The 16883-nt window shown below is 36.3% G+C and overlaps 1 protein-coding gene across 1 annotated transcript in view; it reads left to right on the top strand.

Moving 5' to 3' along the window:
- Positions 1–16883, top strand: part of RELCH (RAB11 binding and LisH domain, coiled-coil and HEAT repeat containing) — a 74268-nt gene that overhangs the window by 8522 nt on the left and 48863 nt on the right. Inside the window, exons 2-5 of the mRNA XM_035552786.1 lie at positions 6976–7065; positions 15147–15218; positions 15329–15384; positions 15497–15610. Of these exons, the coding sequence (XP_035408679.1) occupies positions 6976–7065; positions 15147–15218; positions 15329–15384; positions 15497–15610 (332 nt within the window). The remainder of the gene's footprint in view (positions 1–6975; positions 7066–15146; positions 15219–15328; positions 15385–15496; positions 15611–16883) is intronic.

The following is a 16883-nucleotide window of genomic DNA, read 5'->3' on the forward strand; positions in this document are numbered from 1 at the left end:
GCTACAAATATAAGCTGTGAATTGATAATCGCTTTTCAAAGTGTTATTGATGTCAGATTCCTCAGTGTAGAGAGATCTCCATTCAAGCTGTTTGCGTTTTTATCTTGTTCTGCATCTGTGAGTGCACCCCTCTTGCCAGTTGGTTTATTCACATACACATATTTGCATTTTGGTACTAATTTGGAGTTAAAACTTCCTCTTTTACCGCTTGCACGTGCTTATTCTTTCTCCCACGTGGTGTCCATGCCCAGTTTCCTCAGTTCCTGCTGTTTCTGCCTGTGATGTTGTGCAAGACAGCTGAAGATGTGAGTAATTCAAGGACATGTTTCTATAGACCAGTGCTCTAGAAGAGAGCAAGCAAGCTGTTGTGTGACTGAAAGGGCTAGTTTAGACTAGGTCTTGAACGTTTAAGGTAGGTGTAATACCTAGTCTGCTGACTTCTGTACCACCAACAGAACTAGATCTAAAATACGTATTCTGACACTAGTATTAGGCCTGAACATAAGCAATTCTTCTATTTTTACTCTAGCACAGAAGAAAAAGAAAAAAAGTGGCAGACCTGAGTAGTTTCTAAGGAAACTTGTCAGTTGGGTTCTGTTACCAGTCTGCTGGTTTGCCTATTATCTTCTTGTGAACCTGAAAATTATGTTGGATGTCCTAAATATAAAGATGAGCTGTACTCTGTAAAATGTTGTACTGTTGGCTTCTTCAGATGGATATGGAGTGTTTTTTCCAGTCTCTTTGACTTACAGACACCTTCAGAAAAATCAGCTTTGCTTTCCTTATGACCTTAGCTTCCTTGGGATAGAAAATTTGACTGTACTTTAATGTGTAGATTAGGAGGAGGAAGAGCTTCATAACAGGAGAAACTTCTGTATACTTTCTAAAGTTGCATGCAATCACACCCTTACCTATCCTAAAGCTTGCCTTGATAGTAGTCCATGGGTTGTAGGTTGGAAAGCACTGCAGTAGTCAACATGTGTAGCTTATCTCTTATGGATCTGAGAGTATCTCGTAATCAGAATTTATTTCTTGGATTCTCTCAAATATAATTGTAATTACATGGTTTCCTGACATTTATAATTCCCAACTACTTTCATTATACTACAGCTAATAAAATTTGGAGTCTAATTTACTGTTATATGTAGCATAACAGTAAATTATATAGCATGTCTGTTGGTTGAATTGTTTTTTTAATTCATAAGAAAAATAAACCTTAGCAATTCCCTGTTTCTTTATCTGTTTTCTGCAGAACAAATTTTCTATCTTCAGTTCAAGAATGAAGAGTAACTTATATCTAAAACTGCGGAGAGGTACAACCTGGAAATCTAATGTTAAGGAGGCCTCATTAAGGTTGAAATCCTACGTAATTAAAATTTAATTTAGTGAAGAGTGTGTGTTGTCAAATAAATTACTTCTGGTAGATCAAGTTGCTTGGGCAATACTTCTAACACCAATGTCAAAGCATTTTGACCTTCTCTGAAGTGTTTCAAAAAAAAAAAAAAAGTCCATGCTTCTGGAAGGTGAGCTTCTGGAACTTTGCAAGCTCGAATACTCAAAATTCTCTATAAATACTTTCTGATATCTGATAGCATGAACAACATTCCATAATGTTTTTTTTCCAGGTCTGTGATGTGTTTCCAGGCCACGTTCCTGCCTTAGTAAGGCTACGATAAATGACAAGTAGAACTGTATTAAACATGTAGGTTTAGTGTTTTCCAGGAGTGTTTTCTTTGCTTTCCATTTCTGTTTCCTTTTCTGGTGAAATGTAGTGATTTTTTTTCTTCTCCAAAGAATGATGTGTGAGGATGGGCTTCTGAAGAGTCTAGATGGTGTTTTCATAATAGCATGATAGGCGTAAGTTTTAAGCTAGATTAATGAACTTTGAACTTTTACTGTCTTGAAAACATTTGCATCTTCCTGTCATATATATGAGCTGTCTTCTTACAGCTGTATCTTCTTGCATAAGATGCACATGAAGCCTGGCTTAAAATGGAAAAGATTTGGTCCTAGTGTATCAAATATCCAGTGAAAAGCTACCTTTGGTCTTCATGGTGAAGAATTCTCTTTGCATTGCCTCTCGCTTTGTATGGATGCTCATCTAAACCAAATTGCCAGCAGCCATTTACTACCCTCATCAGTTTAAAGTGTGGTAGCAGTTTTGCTACAGAAATTTTTCAGTACAAGTGAACGCTTATGCTTGCAAAAGACGAATCCACTTTGAATCCCTAATGGTATTACCTTTATTACTTCTTGAATTTCAGGGAAAAAGATCTTGGTCTTCAGATGCTGTGCTTGGTTAATTGCTAGTACGCAGTGATAGGATTTCTTGTTATCTTAAGAAAACATGACAACTGCTTTACTGATGGCTGCTTTACCAACAAGTATTTTTAAAAATTTACCTGTTGTCAAAGTAAATGCGAATAGCTTCTAAAAAGATCTATACTATTTCTTGAGCATTTTCATCAAGAAGCAGTATTGCTTGGTTTGTCTGTCTTTAGCAGATACATGGTGATATGCTTACATAAAGAATATTAAGTACTAATGTAGAAGATGGCAATTTATTTCTGCTTAATTTTTGTACCTTGTGGTTGATGTGATTCCTGTTGCATCCCTTTAGATAAATTAGTTGAAATAAACTGTTTTTACCATCAGAGTGAACAAAACTTAGCCTTATCTTTATATATGCTAGTGCTAGGAGCTACCACTTTGTTTTGATTTTGGTTTGTCTGTTTTTTCCTCCCTTAGACAGTTACGCTCAGGTTGCATTGAAAGAAAGAGGTGAATACGCCCAAGGAACAGAAGCTGTCAGCAGAAACCTGCACATAATACAGGTGACAGGTCTGGGAATAAGAAGGGAATTGGATTTTTTTTTTTTCCTTTGGAATGAAGCAATATTTTAAAAGATAAGGCAGTGAGCAAAACATAATGATGAGCCTGAGTTTTACCTTCACAAACGATATGAAAGCAGTTCCATTTTTTCAACGGATGGTTTAAAAAACTTAGCTTTGAGTATCAAATATGATTCTTAGCTTTTTGATTTTTCTTAATACCTTTCCAGTGGCTCAAGTGGGAGACAAGACGTATACAGGCTCTCTGTTACTATCCCAGTCTATTTCCTGGCGTTTCACTAGCAGGAGGTATCAAAAGCCTACCCCTCTCTTGCTTGCTTTCTGTGCATCCCTGGCACTCTGTCTCGCCACATCGCAGGGCTACGCTTTTTAATACCTCCTTGTCAGCACTGTTCCTGTTACATTGTTTTGATATTTCTGAAATATGAAACTGACAGCAGGGTTTGTTTTCCTTTTACTCGAAAGGAATTACTGATTAAAAATAAAGGTGTTTTAGTTCAGAAAACATATAAAGGAATACAAAATCTATGCGCAGAAGATTGTTGGTGAGAACATGCATGTAATAACAGCAAAATGGCTTCTCACTGCTGCCTTGCTTTTTTTTTGCTAGAACAGAAACGGAGGTCAGCCAAAGCATATTTCTCTTCTTTAGCTCTTTCCCTCTGCAGAGTTCTGCTTTGATTTTTTCCTTGCCAAATAGCATGAAGCTAAGATTTTTCTTTTTCATTAAATAGATGTTAACTAAAGAAACATACTGTCTTTCCTAAAAAAAAAATAAATAAATTGTGTTTTTCCCAGTTGGTTCAAAAAGTAGTTCTCTCTCCCGAATGCTTTAGTTGCGATACTTCCACTCAGAGTGCAACTACTTCTACTTGAGAAAAATGGTGATGTTTCACATTCCTTAGGTGAGCTGCATGGGCTGAGCACAACCCTTCCTATCCCGATTGCTCTCCTTCAAACAACCCTGCTAATTTTCTGGGTGAATGAGGCCATTGTGTGGCCTGCAGGGAAGGTACCGACGTCCCCATCTGATCCTTTGCTGTGCAGGTATATGCTTTATGGAAGCATAAACCTTGAGGTTATAAAATGTTGTTGTATAGTTTTCTGGATGGTGGCATCGGTCTTGGGAGGTAAGTCTCCACGGACGACTGCCTATAAAGGAGGTAGTAAGGAGCGAGGTTGCATTTCATGTTGGTGAAGTGCTTTGGCTCTGGGTGGGAGGAACGGGGCTGCCTTTGCTGCCCACTTTCCCCTTGGCTCATGAGCATCGGTGCCTCGGGGCAGAGGCTGCCAGTCTAGCTGAGGTCGGTGAGGTCCGTGTGGGCACCGTGATAGGAGCCCATGCTGTAGCCACACCGCATATTTTAAAAGCATTATACTACAGCAAAGTAGTGATAGAAGTCTTGTTATGTTACCCAAACTAACCATTTAGTTTGTGTTGTAGAAGCTGTAATTTCCCAACATCTGCAATGTGTATTACCTAGAGGGACACTGAATTGGGGAAGTCCTGTGCAGCCTGTTTGTGTATACTGCTAATGTTTCTTTTCCTACATCATGTTTTTGGGTGGCCTACACACTCCTTAGTGTAGATTCAGGTTTCACCACAATGATAAATAGTCATTTTTCATTGGAAACCGTATCTACAGATGGAAGCCCGTTATCTCCGCGTTCTTCAAGTACAAAGATTGACTTGGTTTAGTGATGATAGCACCAAGTTTAATTATGTTTTTGAGAAGGAAAGTTATATGTGAGGGAGATTCGTTTACCAACCTGTATATAAGAGTGTCAGATGTTTGCTGTTATGAATACTGTGATGGCGATGAGAAGTCTAAACAGTGAATGTACAAGTTTTAAGCCCACAAATTGCTGGTGTGCGTCTAGATGATGCTTAAGGCAGTTTCTGGATGTTAAAATCGCCAGAGTGTATGGTTTTATTTGGTTTATACAAGTACTATTAACATTGTAAAACTGGTGCGTGTTCACTGGCGGGGAACTTTTTGATTTACAGCTGCTGGTACAATCTTAAATAGCCTCCATTGCATACATCCTGATACAGGATGACACCTGACGTAGATGACACCATGCTGTTTTCTAGGCAACTTCTTTTTCAAGAAGCCTCTGGCTGTTGCTTTGGCAAATAAGTTTGTGTTTCGTGGCTGGGTTTGATTTACGAGTTTTGGGGAAGCCTTTGCCTCTGAAATATGCTGCCAGTCATGTGAACAAGGTTTTGTTGCGTCCAGCTTTGGATGCTTGGATAATTCTGATGTGATCGACTTTACCTGAAAGTTTGGGAATTGCTTTTTTGATGTTACCTGCTTTGTAAGAGAAATCGAAAATTGGGCTGCGCTTTGCCACAATGGCGCTATGTCTGAGACTGGGTCACCTTCCTTAAACATCGTTTTTTCATTGAGATCTTTATTTGTATGCTGTTTCTTTGTTTAACTTGAGTCTTGAATTTGATTTCAAAAAACTGAACTGAGAAAACTTGCAGCCCCAAACGAAATAAACTGCAGCAGCGCTTTCCAAACAGTGTTAGGCGTTCAGAAAAGTCAGATGAGAAGACTTTCTCGCCGTGCATTCAAAATTCATGATGCTAAGCACTGTGAAGCAGCCTAAACGGAATTCTTAAATCAGGTTAGTGTCTGGAAAAACTGCAGAAAGATCAGAACCTGCAAATGAACGGTAAGGTTTAAAACTAAATACCAAACGGGATGTATTCAGGAGGAACAATCTATTTCTTCGCCTGGATAGCAAAGCATAGTTGTGGCAAAAAAAAACATGGTTAGATACTATTATACATATAGCGTACACTACCACGTACTTGATGCAAATAGACAAATGAGGATTGCCATGCACTGTAGTGTGGAGCAGAATACCTCTGCTTGAACTAGCAAACTTGTTATTCTCAGAAGTCTTCCAGATAAGCATAAGGTTTTCAATCAGTCTGTATAATAGATACTTTAATTTCTGACACAATGCAGAAGTACTCTTTTAGATTTAAATACTTTCAATAGTGTTAGTCGTGACAGAATGTGACAAAGAAGTGATGAAATTGCTTCTCTTCCCTCTGAGAGGTGCAATTTTTGACAGCCATGTGGAATTTGTTCTTTGTTAAAGTGACAACAATTCTAATGTAATTAAAATGATGTCTGCAGAGCTACACAGAAATTAGTTTCCAAAGGAGGAGAAAGATTTAGATTACTTAATATAATTTTGCATGTTCAATTGTGTTAGGAATGTATTCTATTTATTTTGGGTTCTGTCACTGTTTGAGCTATTTCATTGCACGTTTTTTCTAATAAAAAGGTGAATGTGTACTTACTTAACAGACTTGAAATTATCAGGATAGTATACATTTCTTTTGCTGAAATGGAAAAGTTAGTGGTCATATCAAAACCTTATACTAGTTTCTAAATTTCTTGAATGATTTAAAAATTAAATTCTAGAACATGAGTATTACAACTGCAGTACCAAGAACTGTGCTTGTTTTGCTTTAATTTTGCTAGATAATGCATTCATTAGTAAATGTTGTATCAAGTGAGTTTGTACTGGAGTTAATGGTTAGAGTCAGGAGATAATGCTGAGTAAATAGAAAATATAATGATTTAAAATACAGTGAAGTAAAAGAAGTACTGTAAAGTGTTTGGCTACATTAATGTGACTTAAAATACTAAAAAGGGGAACAGAACTGCTTGCAGCTTGTTACAAAGGAGTTTGTATCTGCATGGTTTCTTATGTGTACTCATTTAAGTCCAAGAAGAGGTCTGTGGCCCTTGTGGAAAAGGGAAGGAGCTACTATATGCTGTTCTTGACATACTGTCTGGAGGGCGGAAGGGCTGTCTTTTGGGGAGTGGGGAAAGGGAATCTGTTATAGCGCCTGTTCACTGATCTTGGTGTAGCGCTGTATTTTTAAAAACTTACTGATGTACTCTGATCCTGGTTATTTATACCTGCTTAGAGACAGACTTTTTGGAAAACGTAGTGAAATTTCAGTCATGCAGCATATGTAGCCTTTTATTAATAGTAGCTGAAATAAGATGTTTCGACTTTCTTCATTAAAGCTAGTCAACTCTTCAGGACTTTTTAAGATGTCTTTTCTTTTTCTCTTCTATTTTTTCTTAAGATCGCGCTGGAAGCATCAGTACTCTTGATTCCTTAGATTTTGCAAGATACTCTGATGATGGCAATAGGGAAACAGACGAAAGAGTAGCAGGTAAGTTCTTATGATTTAGGAATAATAGAAAGTTGACTTCACAATTTGCCTTGCTGTTTGTAGCAGCAGTGTATTTAAATGAACATTCCTGAAGATGACTAGACTTCACACTGGTGGTTTAACTAGTCACTTAACAATGCGTCAGACTTCAGATGTTTCTACTATAATTATTGTAAATTTTCAGGCAGGTGTATTTCTATATGACTTAAACAAGCAATATTCTTGAAACTTGGACACAGTTTCTGACAATAGAAACCTACTGCCTTCTAATATTTAGCTGAAACACAATGTGTTCCATGTAGTAGTCTGTGACTACGAGCTAGGTAACAGCTTTCTGATGTACAGATCTGCAGTGAATCATCTGGTTAAACATAGTGTATGTTTAGATCAAACATGCTTTAAAAAAAAAACAAAAAACACAACATTTAGGGTTTCTCAGTTCCACAAGTCATCTTTGCTACAAATCTTAATTGTAGTGCTTTTCTTCTCTTCCCATTTGATTTCTGGATCATATAAGATTTTTTCAAAGTGACAGGGCTTTTTGCTTCGTGTAGTACTGAAATTAAGGCTGTGGAATTTTAATTTCAGGATTTTCAATTTTCAAAGGCAGAGAATGTTTTTCTTTTACATCTGAAAATTTTATAGTAGTCTCTTTTGCATGTGAGCTATGTTACTATAATCCATGCTTTTTTCTAAGATGCAGATATTTATCTATTCACAGCTTCTCCAGAGAAAATCAGAAAATCTCTCTAAAACATGCTGCTTATTTTTCTTCCTGTCAAATAATGCTGCTTAACATCATAACCACCCAAAAATTGTCCATGCTGTGACCTTTGTTCACATTTTTTTAGCTTATGAAACCTGAAGTGATGCAAGCTGTCATACCTCTGCTCCATATCACTATCTCTGCTTTATCTACTGTGCTTTATCCGAGCAGAAACACTGGCAAGTACAAAAGTACAGAAGAGGATGCTTAAACATAATTCTGTAAAGGTTCTTCGTTCTGAAGTTTCCTCTCTCTATTAGTCTGAAATAGCAACCAGTGTTGAACCACAGAAAAGAAACAAGAATGTCGGGAAACTGTCATTTTTCTTATGTGACCTTTGTTGCTGAGGTAGAGGAATAGTGAAATTCACAAACATGAGGAAGATTCATGTATTTTGGTGCTCTGTTCTGAATCTATAGGTAATTATTGTTCTCTGATTTACGTGAAAACTGTCAGATTCTTACAATGATTGAATTCTTGTCTTTTGCAATGTATATTGTCAGTTTCAAGGAGCGAAAAATCTAAAAATACGCAGTTGCTGTTCTAAACAAAACGTCTTTAAGGAACCCAGATATTTCTGAATCATGTTCTGTAATACAGTGCAGAAGCAGGCATTTTCCTGATTTTTTTTCTTCATCTTGGTAGATTATTCCAGTATGTACGTAATCTTTCTAGGTAATCTTTTGTGGGAGTGTGGCCATGGGGGTCGACAAGGTGTCTGTGTGGTCATTATGCCACAATCTTTCTTGGCAATAGTATTACTGAAAGAACTGGCTTGATCTTTGCTTGGAGCTGTGTTTAGTAACTGACTTGGATTAGAGGTGCTTGTGGAAAGTGAGGACCAGACAGAATTGACATCTAGTAAAACCTTTCATCTTCTGATGGAACATTAATTACAAAATATTGATTGTTTCCAGCATGAAATCAATATATCCTAAAACGAAATATTAAATGTAATTTATTATGTACAAGAATAGAGATTTTTGAAGACTATGGTATATTAATTGGCTACTTTAATGTAATAGACGAGCAAATTATTTGGCAGGATATTTACATTGCATTTCTGTGTTCCTTTAGAGAGATTTTTCCATGAGTTGTTAAAAACTGATGTAAGAACTTTACCAAAGAAAGCAATACTAGATAGGATTTCTGGATGTTAGTGAAAACTTGAAGTTTTCTAGAACATCCTATTTCTGTTCAATTATAATTGCTTACAATCTCATGCATCAATTCTGTATGCAGCCTCCAAGCAATAAACGGACTTGCATGGAATCGCCTTCAGAACACTGAAATTTTTTAATATGCACATTAAAATATTTCAGTAGAGATTTCAAAACCTTTCTATATCCATCTCCTCCTTTGAACAAAATCTGGCTAATAACTTCTGTCTTTGAAGTCGTCCTTAGCTGCAAATGTGCTTTGAAATGTAAGTAATCCATCCCGCTTATTTCTTCTCATATTCTTTCTTCTTAGCAAAGAGCTTTGATCCATAGGAGGTAAAATTGTAATGTATTGCAAAAGCTGGAGGCCATGATCTGATAGTCATGTGTTCTTTTGATAATTCTCAAAGTTAGATTTGAGTAGTTTCTTTTTTTATATGCATTTCTCATGCTGTTATCTTTGTGGGTTTTTTAACCATTTGGACACAGTCCATGATTTCTATTATCAGTTTTCTAGTCAAATGTCAAATGAAGGATAAAAGTCATATCAGTCATTAAAAGAAATGAATCCTGAGTCAGAGGGAATTGAAAAATGAAGTTATAACATATCCCATACAAATACTTTTTTATATTGGAAAGCACCAAATCAAAAATATCTGCGTATGCTGTCCAAAGCCTTCATGTTTCTGTTTTTGCCCTTATGGATGGTGTTAGACTTAGCTGCCAGACTTCTTTTACCTGTCAAAAAAAAAATATATATATATATGTATATATAGGAAATAACTAGAAAGAGTCTTGGTAAAAATGGATTTCAGTGTTTCAAATCTGTTAGTCCAGCTCATTCCATCTGAAGTTAAAAAGCCTAGAAGCAAAAATTTTCTGAAGAGTTGGTGTGAACTTGTCATTTGGAGAATCTGATCAAAGGAAGCAAAGTGAGTCTCTTGTCATCAGTTTGTCTGAACAGATGCAAGTCACAAAGACCCATCAGAATGCGGATCAACATTGCAAAACTAATCGTACAGAAAACATCTATTTTCTTTCTCATTTACCTGATCTTAATATAGACTTAGAGTGCTGTGTAACTAATTGGATAATGCATTCATAATACACAAAGTTTCAAAAAATGTATGCATTGTTAGATCTTGCAATGTACTAGGTAAAAACAACTTGTTCTATAAGACTAAGTACCGAAGCAGTTCGTACTAAGATAAGGTCAGTACCGAAGGATATATTAGGCTTAGTAAACCTCCTCCAAATAGGAATTTTCATAGAACAACCAGAGAACAGAAGACCTAACCTGAAATCAAATACCCTCCAGTATTCAGTGTAAAGAGGTCATCTGACATTCTGAACTGAATCTTCTGCTGCATCTTTGACTGCACATGTATATTTGTGATCTAAAAACTCTACTTTCTGTAATTTAAAGTATTTAGCATTGCTAATCTACCTTTGACGTCTAGTGTTCTGATAATTTTAGAAATGTGATGCTATTATTTCAGTGACAATAAAATGAAAAATCATCAAATTCCATTTCAGTCATTTGTGTTCTGTTTTTTCTGTGTTAATTTCTGGCTAAAATGTGTATCTTTGGTTAGTACAATAAAATATTGTCACTGTCAGGACTTGGAGAGAGGAGAAGTTCAAAAACTCACCTATTTTTGAGGATTTCATGTTATCTAGACTTATATAAATGTTTCTGCTTTTTGTAGAGCCCTTTTTTAAAAAATAAATATTAAACACAATTCAGAAACGAAAAAATTGACAAAAACAAAACAAAAAAATCACAACAGAAGCCCACAATAGGAGTCTGTAAGACTTGCTACTACTTGTCTGTAGTCACTTGCTGCCATTGTGTGTTCAATTTGTTCATACTGGAAATGGACCAGTTGCTGTCTTCTCATTTTCTGTCTTATGCCCTGTTTAGCAGTTGTGCATCTCCTTAATTTCTTTCAAGGTTGGTAGTCTCCAAGGGTTGAATCTAAAGATCAGTCTGCTCTATCAGATCTTCTCTGTAGTTGGTCTTGTCCTGTTAACTTGGACACATTAATGAGGCTAATGAGTTAAGTGTTGGCTTCCCAGTCTTAGAATGATAACAAGTTCTTTGTTAACTTGCACTCAAGTCTCTGAATGATCATAATTTTTGTAGCTTGATAGCCATCTCTACTACAACTTTGCCTTTCAGTTCTGCTTGTTTTATGTCCTGAAATGTTTCATGCTGACAGTAAATATGGTCACTTCTTTTCTTCTTAGGACTTGTATCTGGGAAGTGGAAATTAGGAAACATCAGGTCTTGAAGTGTACTGTGATACTAGCTTCATTAACAACCAATTTCTTCTCATTGACACAAGATGTAGGCACAAATCCATTGAATGTAATGGGATGTCACACACATTTTAGAGGGCTTGATTTAGGACCTCTGGAATAGTTTTGAATTGATGGAGGAAATTGAACAACAGTAAAACTTTTAACAGTATGCCCAAATTCAGAGAAAGCTGGGTAAGCACAGGGGCCCTTGATACTGTGCTTCAGAGGAGGTCTACTTCTAAATGAAAATGTTGGAATGCCATCAATGTCTTCACGATGTCAAACTAGATTCCGAGTGTTGTCAGAAGTATTTCGTACTGAAGTTTGCAAAAGTCTGACAAGATAATTCTAATGTAGAATTCAGAATTCATATGTAATTGGGTTAAAAAACACGCCATGTAAACAGAAGTAAATACTGAAAAATTTTAAAAGTACTGTTTATCCTTCAGCTTTTTGCCTTTGCCCAACGAGAGTGCTGTTCATGTACATCTCAAATCATTCAATATCACAAACCACAAGTTGTTCTTTATAACTAATGTTCATGTAGCCATGAATCCATGGTTCAACAACTTCTGAAGTCATTAAGTGAATGAATAGAATAAGATCCTTGAAAAAAAGTCATTTTTAAATTTCTAAGCTGAGCAGACAAGCCACCCATTACTCATATGCACTTATTTTTTTAAGTGTTAGATTAGCTACATGAAAACAGAAGCACTTAATTCTTGGTCTAATCCTTAGTTGCTTGCTTGAAAATTCAACTCTTAAGTAGGGCTAAGTAATATTTTTCAGAATAGCAGGTGTAGTGATTTGAATTCTTTAAAAAGGAAAAGTAAGACAGCCACTTAAATTCAGAATGCACTCCTACAGGAGGATTAACCAACCCCATAGCTCCCAGTTTCTGCTCTCTGCTTTCCTGATGAAGAGAATCAATTCAGTTCTTTCCTTTCCTAGGCTGTCTGCAATAAAGCTCTTCCATGCATCATTCTTAAGGAGTGTGAACTCCTTTCACCAAGTACTGTAATTAGTTACACATGTTACGAATTCAGTCAAGCATGAAGTTAAACTTCAGCAGACTTTATCAATGTTTTTAAAGGGTTAAGCTTGCAAAGGTATGTAAGCATTGCAACAGGAGGAGAGAGGGGGAAGAGAGAGACCAGCTCATTTCTTTTAAAAGAAGTCAGTACTTCTAAATGGTTAGAAAGAAAGGGGATAGGGGGTTGCATTTTTATTTAAGAAAGGGGATAGGGGGTTGCATTCTTATTTAAGAAGAGAATCTCAGATCATCAACAAATGATTTCGTTAGTATAGACGTTGAATTAAAAATCTTCACGTGTTTTGGCAGAAGATTGTATTTCAGAATAAGTTCTAAAATAGAGCTTCTAATCATAATTAAATTTTATTGAGATTGTAACTTTACAAAAAATAAAAACTTGGAAACAAGCTTCTTTGGATAAAAGCCAAGTGTGTGACTTCTAGGTACACTGGGGTTTGTACAGTGGCAATTATAATGGTTACATTGCTAAGACAAGGAAATGAGGTACAACTATAGCAATCCTGTTTTGTAGTGGAATGGTATAGCTGTTGTGACAGGCTTTGAAGTGAGTTCTTCACAAATATATTATGTTCCGAATCTTCTACTGTATAAAGAGAAACATGCAGCAGAGTAATCTTTTAAGGTTGAATAGGGGAAGTCCTCATGGCTTCTAAGAATTTTAAGCATCATCACAGTTAACTAAAAAATTAATTCTTGCCGTCTGACATGGGTTTGTCTGACATGAGTTTTTTGGCTTTCTATGCCTTCAGTCATGTCTTATTCCTATTTTCCTTGATGAGATTCCTGAGTTTTTCTAGTTTGTGTTGTTTTTCTAACATTTTTTTTTATTATTATTTATACCATTCTAGTGCAGGGCACTCCTGATCTGCAATTGTTCTGGTCATTGAAAAAAATTTCAGAGAATAAAATGTTAACACAAAGTCATTTCCATCAGAAGAATTAGTTAATTTGAATTCTTTACTATTTTCAAAAACTAAAAAATTAGTAGCTTTTAACTTAGAATCGTAACTGTCAATTAGTAAATCAAATGTAAGGAAGTACTAAAATGATCAGATACCTTACTACAAGAGCATTTTCTAACTTTGTTGCACAGAAGTATTTGCAGATCAGCATTGCTGACTACTAGAGAGATTTTATACATTTTATTCATTGTATCCTCAGTTGCGCTTTTATATTGCTGCAGTAAAATTCTGTGCATCAAACAAGTTCCTTTCATGTAGCAAACGTGGTGTACCGTAGTTACTCCTTCAGTTTTTATGGATAAATGCAAACTGAGTGAATCTTTTTTTCCATGCATGCAAAAAATTCTTAGTGATCCAAAAATTCTTAGTCACAGATGTTCCAAAAAGGAAACCACCTTTTGTAGTCTTCAGTAACATTTCTTACAAACAAGAGCCAATTCAGCGTTTCTGCCATGTACTGTCCTCTGCAAATATTTCAAAATGCCATGTTAAATTATTTCCAGGAATGATCAAAAGTCACTCAAATATATTCTTGTTAAAAGCAACTGCAACACTTCTAGTTTTGTGTGGGAATCAAAATTAAGTAACTGTTAGAATAGCTTCAAGTAGTTTAACACTTCGGTATGGTAACTGTTCTGTGCTTATCTTGTATATTTAATTACAAGACTCATTATTTATCATAACTGTTTATTTAAGTGTAATTAAAGTAATCTGGGAATTAATGGAAAGCACGGAAATTATCTAGCAATTCCCTAAATAGGCTCCTTCAGATGCTCTAACTGGCTATTAAAAAGGCACATACTATGTTTCTTGCAAAAGTACAAGGCTTTATAATTGGACACCGCAGCGTAGATGTGGTTTAAAATTAAAACACACGAGATTCCAGTGCAAACAAAGCACTCCTGGCCCTTTTTAGAGGAAATAATGGAATGTGAGAAATTCATAACAGTAATGAAAGTGAGGGCAGGTGGAAGTGGCAGCTAGAATTTTGTATTTTGTAGTCTGTAAAATAACCCTAGATGATTGAAAGTGTTGCATGATCAAAACTCACCAGAAACTTCTAAGAATAATGGATCAAAGACTTCTTTTGTTGCAAGCTTCTCTGTAAATATTGAGAGAACTGCATATTTTGCTTTTTTTGTCTTGTGCATCTCTTTAGATTTTGAATTCCTTTCAATACATTTAATTAACAGAAATTATTCTGTGACTTCTGAAAACGTATAGTAAAACAAAAAGGTTTTAAAAAGAGATGTGTTTTTAGTAAGAATATGAACTATGTTTCAAATTCTGCCATTTGAGGTAGTAAAATTTCAGTATATAAGTTCATTTTCAAAAAAAAAATGTACTCCGTGGGACAGTACATTTATATTAAGGTTTCAGCATTGCTACATGGAAACAGCTAACACTGCCACCAGCATGTATTTGCTTTTTTTAGATCTGTCCTCTGATCACCCGTGTAGTCCCCCACTGCCTAGAAATCAAAATGCTTGACAGTATCAACCGACTGTAACTGGGGGAGAAATTTAAAAAAAAAATCCAATTAATATACAAAATTGAAAACGAAAACAAAACACCCTACAGCGAGTCCTTGTCAGACAGCTTGAAATTTTGATATAGCTAACTTAAGGCCAATGGAACTATGGAAAATGTTCACCAGTTTGCTTTCAGACCAACTCTGCTGCATGTGTTCATAAGTTCCATAAAGATTGCATGCTTTCTGTTTAATACGAACTGTATATTTTTTTTCACACCCATCCTTGCTTTTTATATTTTATTTTTTGTTTCCCTTGCCTTGGTTGGATGCCTGTGTGTGTTTAATCCAAATCCCTGTCCAGTCCTGGAATTTGAACTACGGAAAGCCAAGGAGACCATACAGGCCCTCCGAGCCAACCTGACTCAGGCTGCAGGTGGTGTACATAAACCTTTTCTTAAGTCTCTACTTTGAACAATGTAGAAGTAGCTGAGCTCATCCTCTCTGAAAGAGTAAAATTTAGTTACTTCTTTTTTTCCTCCCCAGAAAATGAAGTTCCTTTGCAGGAACGAAAAAATTATAAATCAAGTCCTGAAATTCAGGTAGGTGGTTGGTGATAACTGGGCTTTGCATGGACATTAATCCAGACATGCCTTCAGTAGATGGCAGGAAAGTGAACCACAGAAGTAGTGTATTGTTTTCTTTTTTTTCTAGGAGCCAATCAGACCTCTTGAGAAAAGAGCTCTAAACTTCCTAGTTAATGAATTTTTATTGAAGAATAGTTACAAGCTTACGTCAATAACATTTTCAGATGAAAACCATGATCAGGTAAGGTCTTATGTGCTTTTTTTTTTTTTTACACGTCCGCTTTCCATATTTGGATTTTGTAGTGAACTTAAGTAATGTTAAGATGAGTATTCTAAGAGTTAAGTATGTTAGCATTTTCATAAATAAAGCATCACCTGAAAACACAGCATTTTGAGGAGTATATCCTCAGAATTTGTAGGAAGGAAACTAGAATGCTTGCTTTCTATAAAGGAACCAAAACAAGATGATGAAAACTATCTCAATTTGTATTTCACTATTCAGCTTACGTATCTAGAAAGTCAAATACTTAATATCAGAGTGTGGCTGAGGTTGGAAGGGACCTCTGGAATTAATCTGGTCCAGCTCCCTGCTCAAGCATGGCTGGCGTAGAGCGGATTGCCCAGGATCGTGTCTAGATGGCTTTTGAAGATATCCAAGGATGGAGACTCCACAACCTCTCTGGTCAATCTGTGCCAGTACTCATTCACCCTCACAGTAAAATAGTGTTTCCTGTTGTTCAGATGGCACCTCCTGCATTTCAACTTGTGCCCATTGCCTCTTGTCCTGTCACTGGGCACCACTGAGAAGAGCCTGGCTCCATCTGCTTTGCAGCCTCCCTTCAGTTATTTATACACATGGGTGAGATCCCCCTGACTTTTCTCTTGCCCAAGCTGAACAGTCCCAGCTGTCAGCCTTTCCTCATAGGAGAGGTACTCCAATCCCTTCATCATGTTTGTGGCCCTTACCGTCTCTCCGGTATGCGCATGTCTCCTTTGTACTGGGGAACCCAGAACTGGACACCACACTTCAGGTGTGGCACCTCAGGTGTGGCCTCACTAGTGCTGAATGGAGGGAATCACCTCCTTTGACCCCCTGGCAACACTTTGCCTAGTACAGTCCAGAATATGTTAGGCTTATTTGCTGCAAGTGCACATTGCTGGCTTTTGTATATATTTAATATCAAACTTACATACGTTATTTTAATAATAAATATCTATAATATTGTAATCATTCTTAAGATAACAATACTTAATTGCATAGCTTTGCTCTGTTCTTAGAGCAACAAATAGCTAGCTGCTTCCAGCAGTTGGCTGTAGTAACACTAATAACTTATTTCTTGAAACTAAAGTTAAGCATACATTTTGTTTCAACTTTTTGTTACAACTGTTTAATTATACTATGAGTTATATGTACTTCTACACTTCTCTGTATTCTGATGGACGTCCTTCCAGTTAAACTCAAGGATCTGGATGTCATAAAATCTTGAACATGACTTTGTCACAGAATCGTAGAA

Source organism: Cygnus atratus, chromosome 2, assembly GCF_013377495.2.
Source record: "Cygnus atratus isolate AKBS03 ecotype Queensland, Australia chromosome 2, CAtr_DNAZoo_HiC_assembly, whole genome shotgun sequence".
Lineage (NCBI taxonomy): Eukaryota > Metazoa > Chordata > Aves > Anseriformes > Anatidae > Cygnus > Cygnus atratus.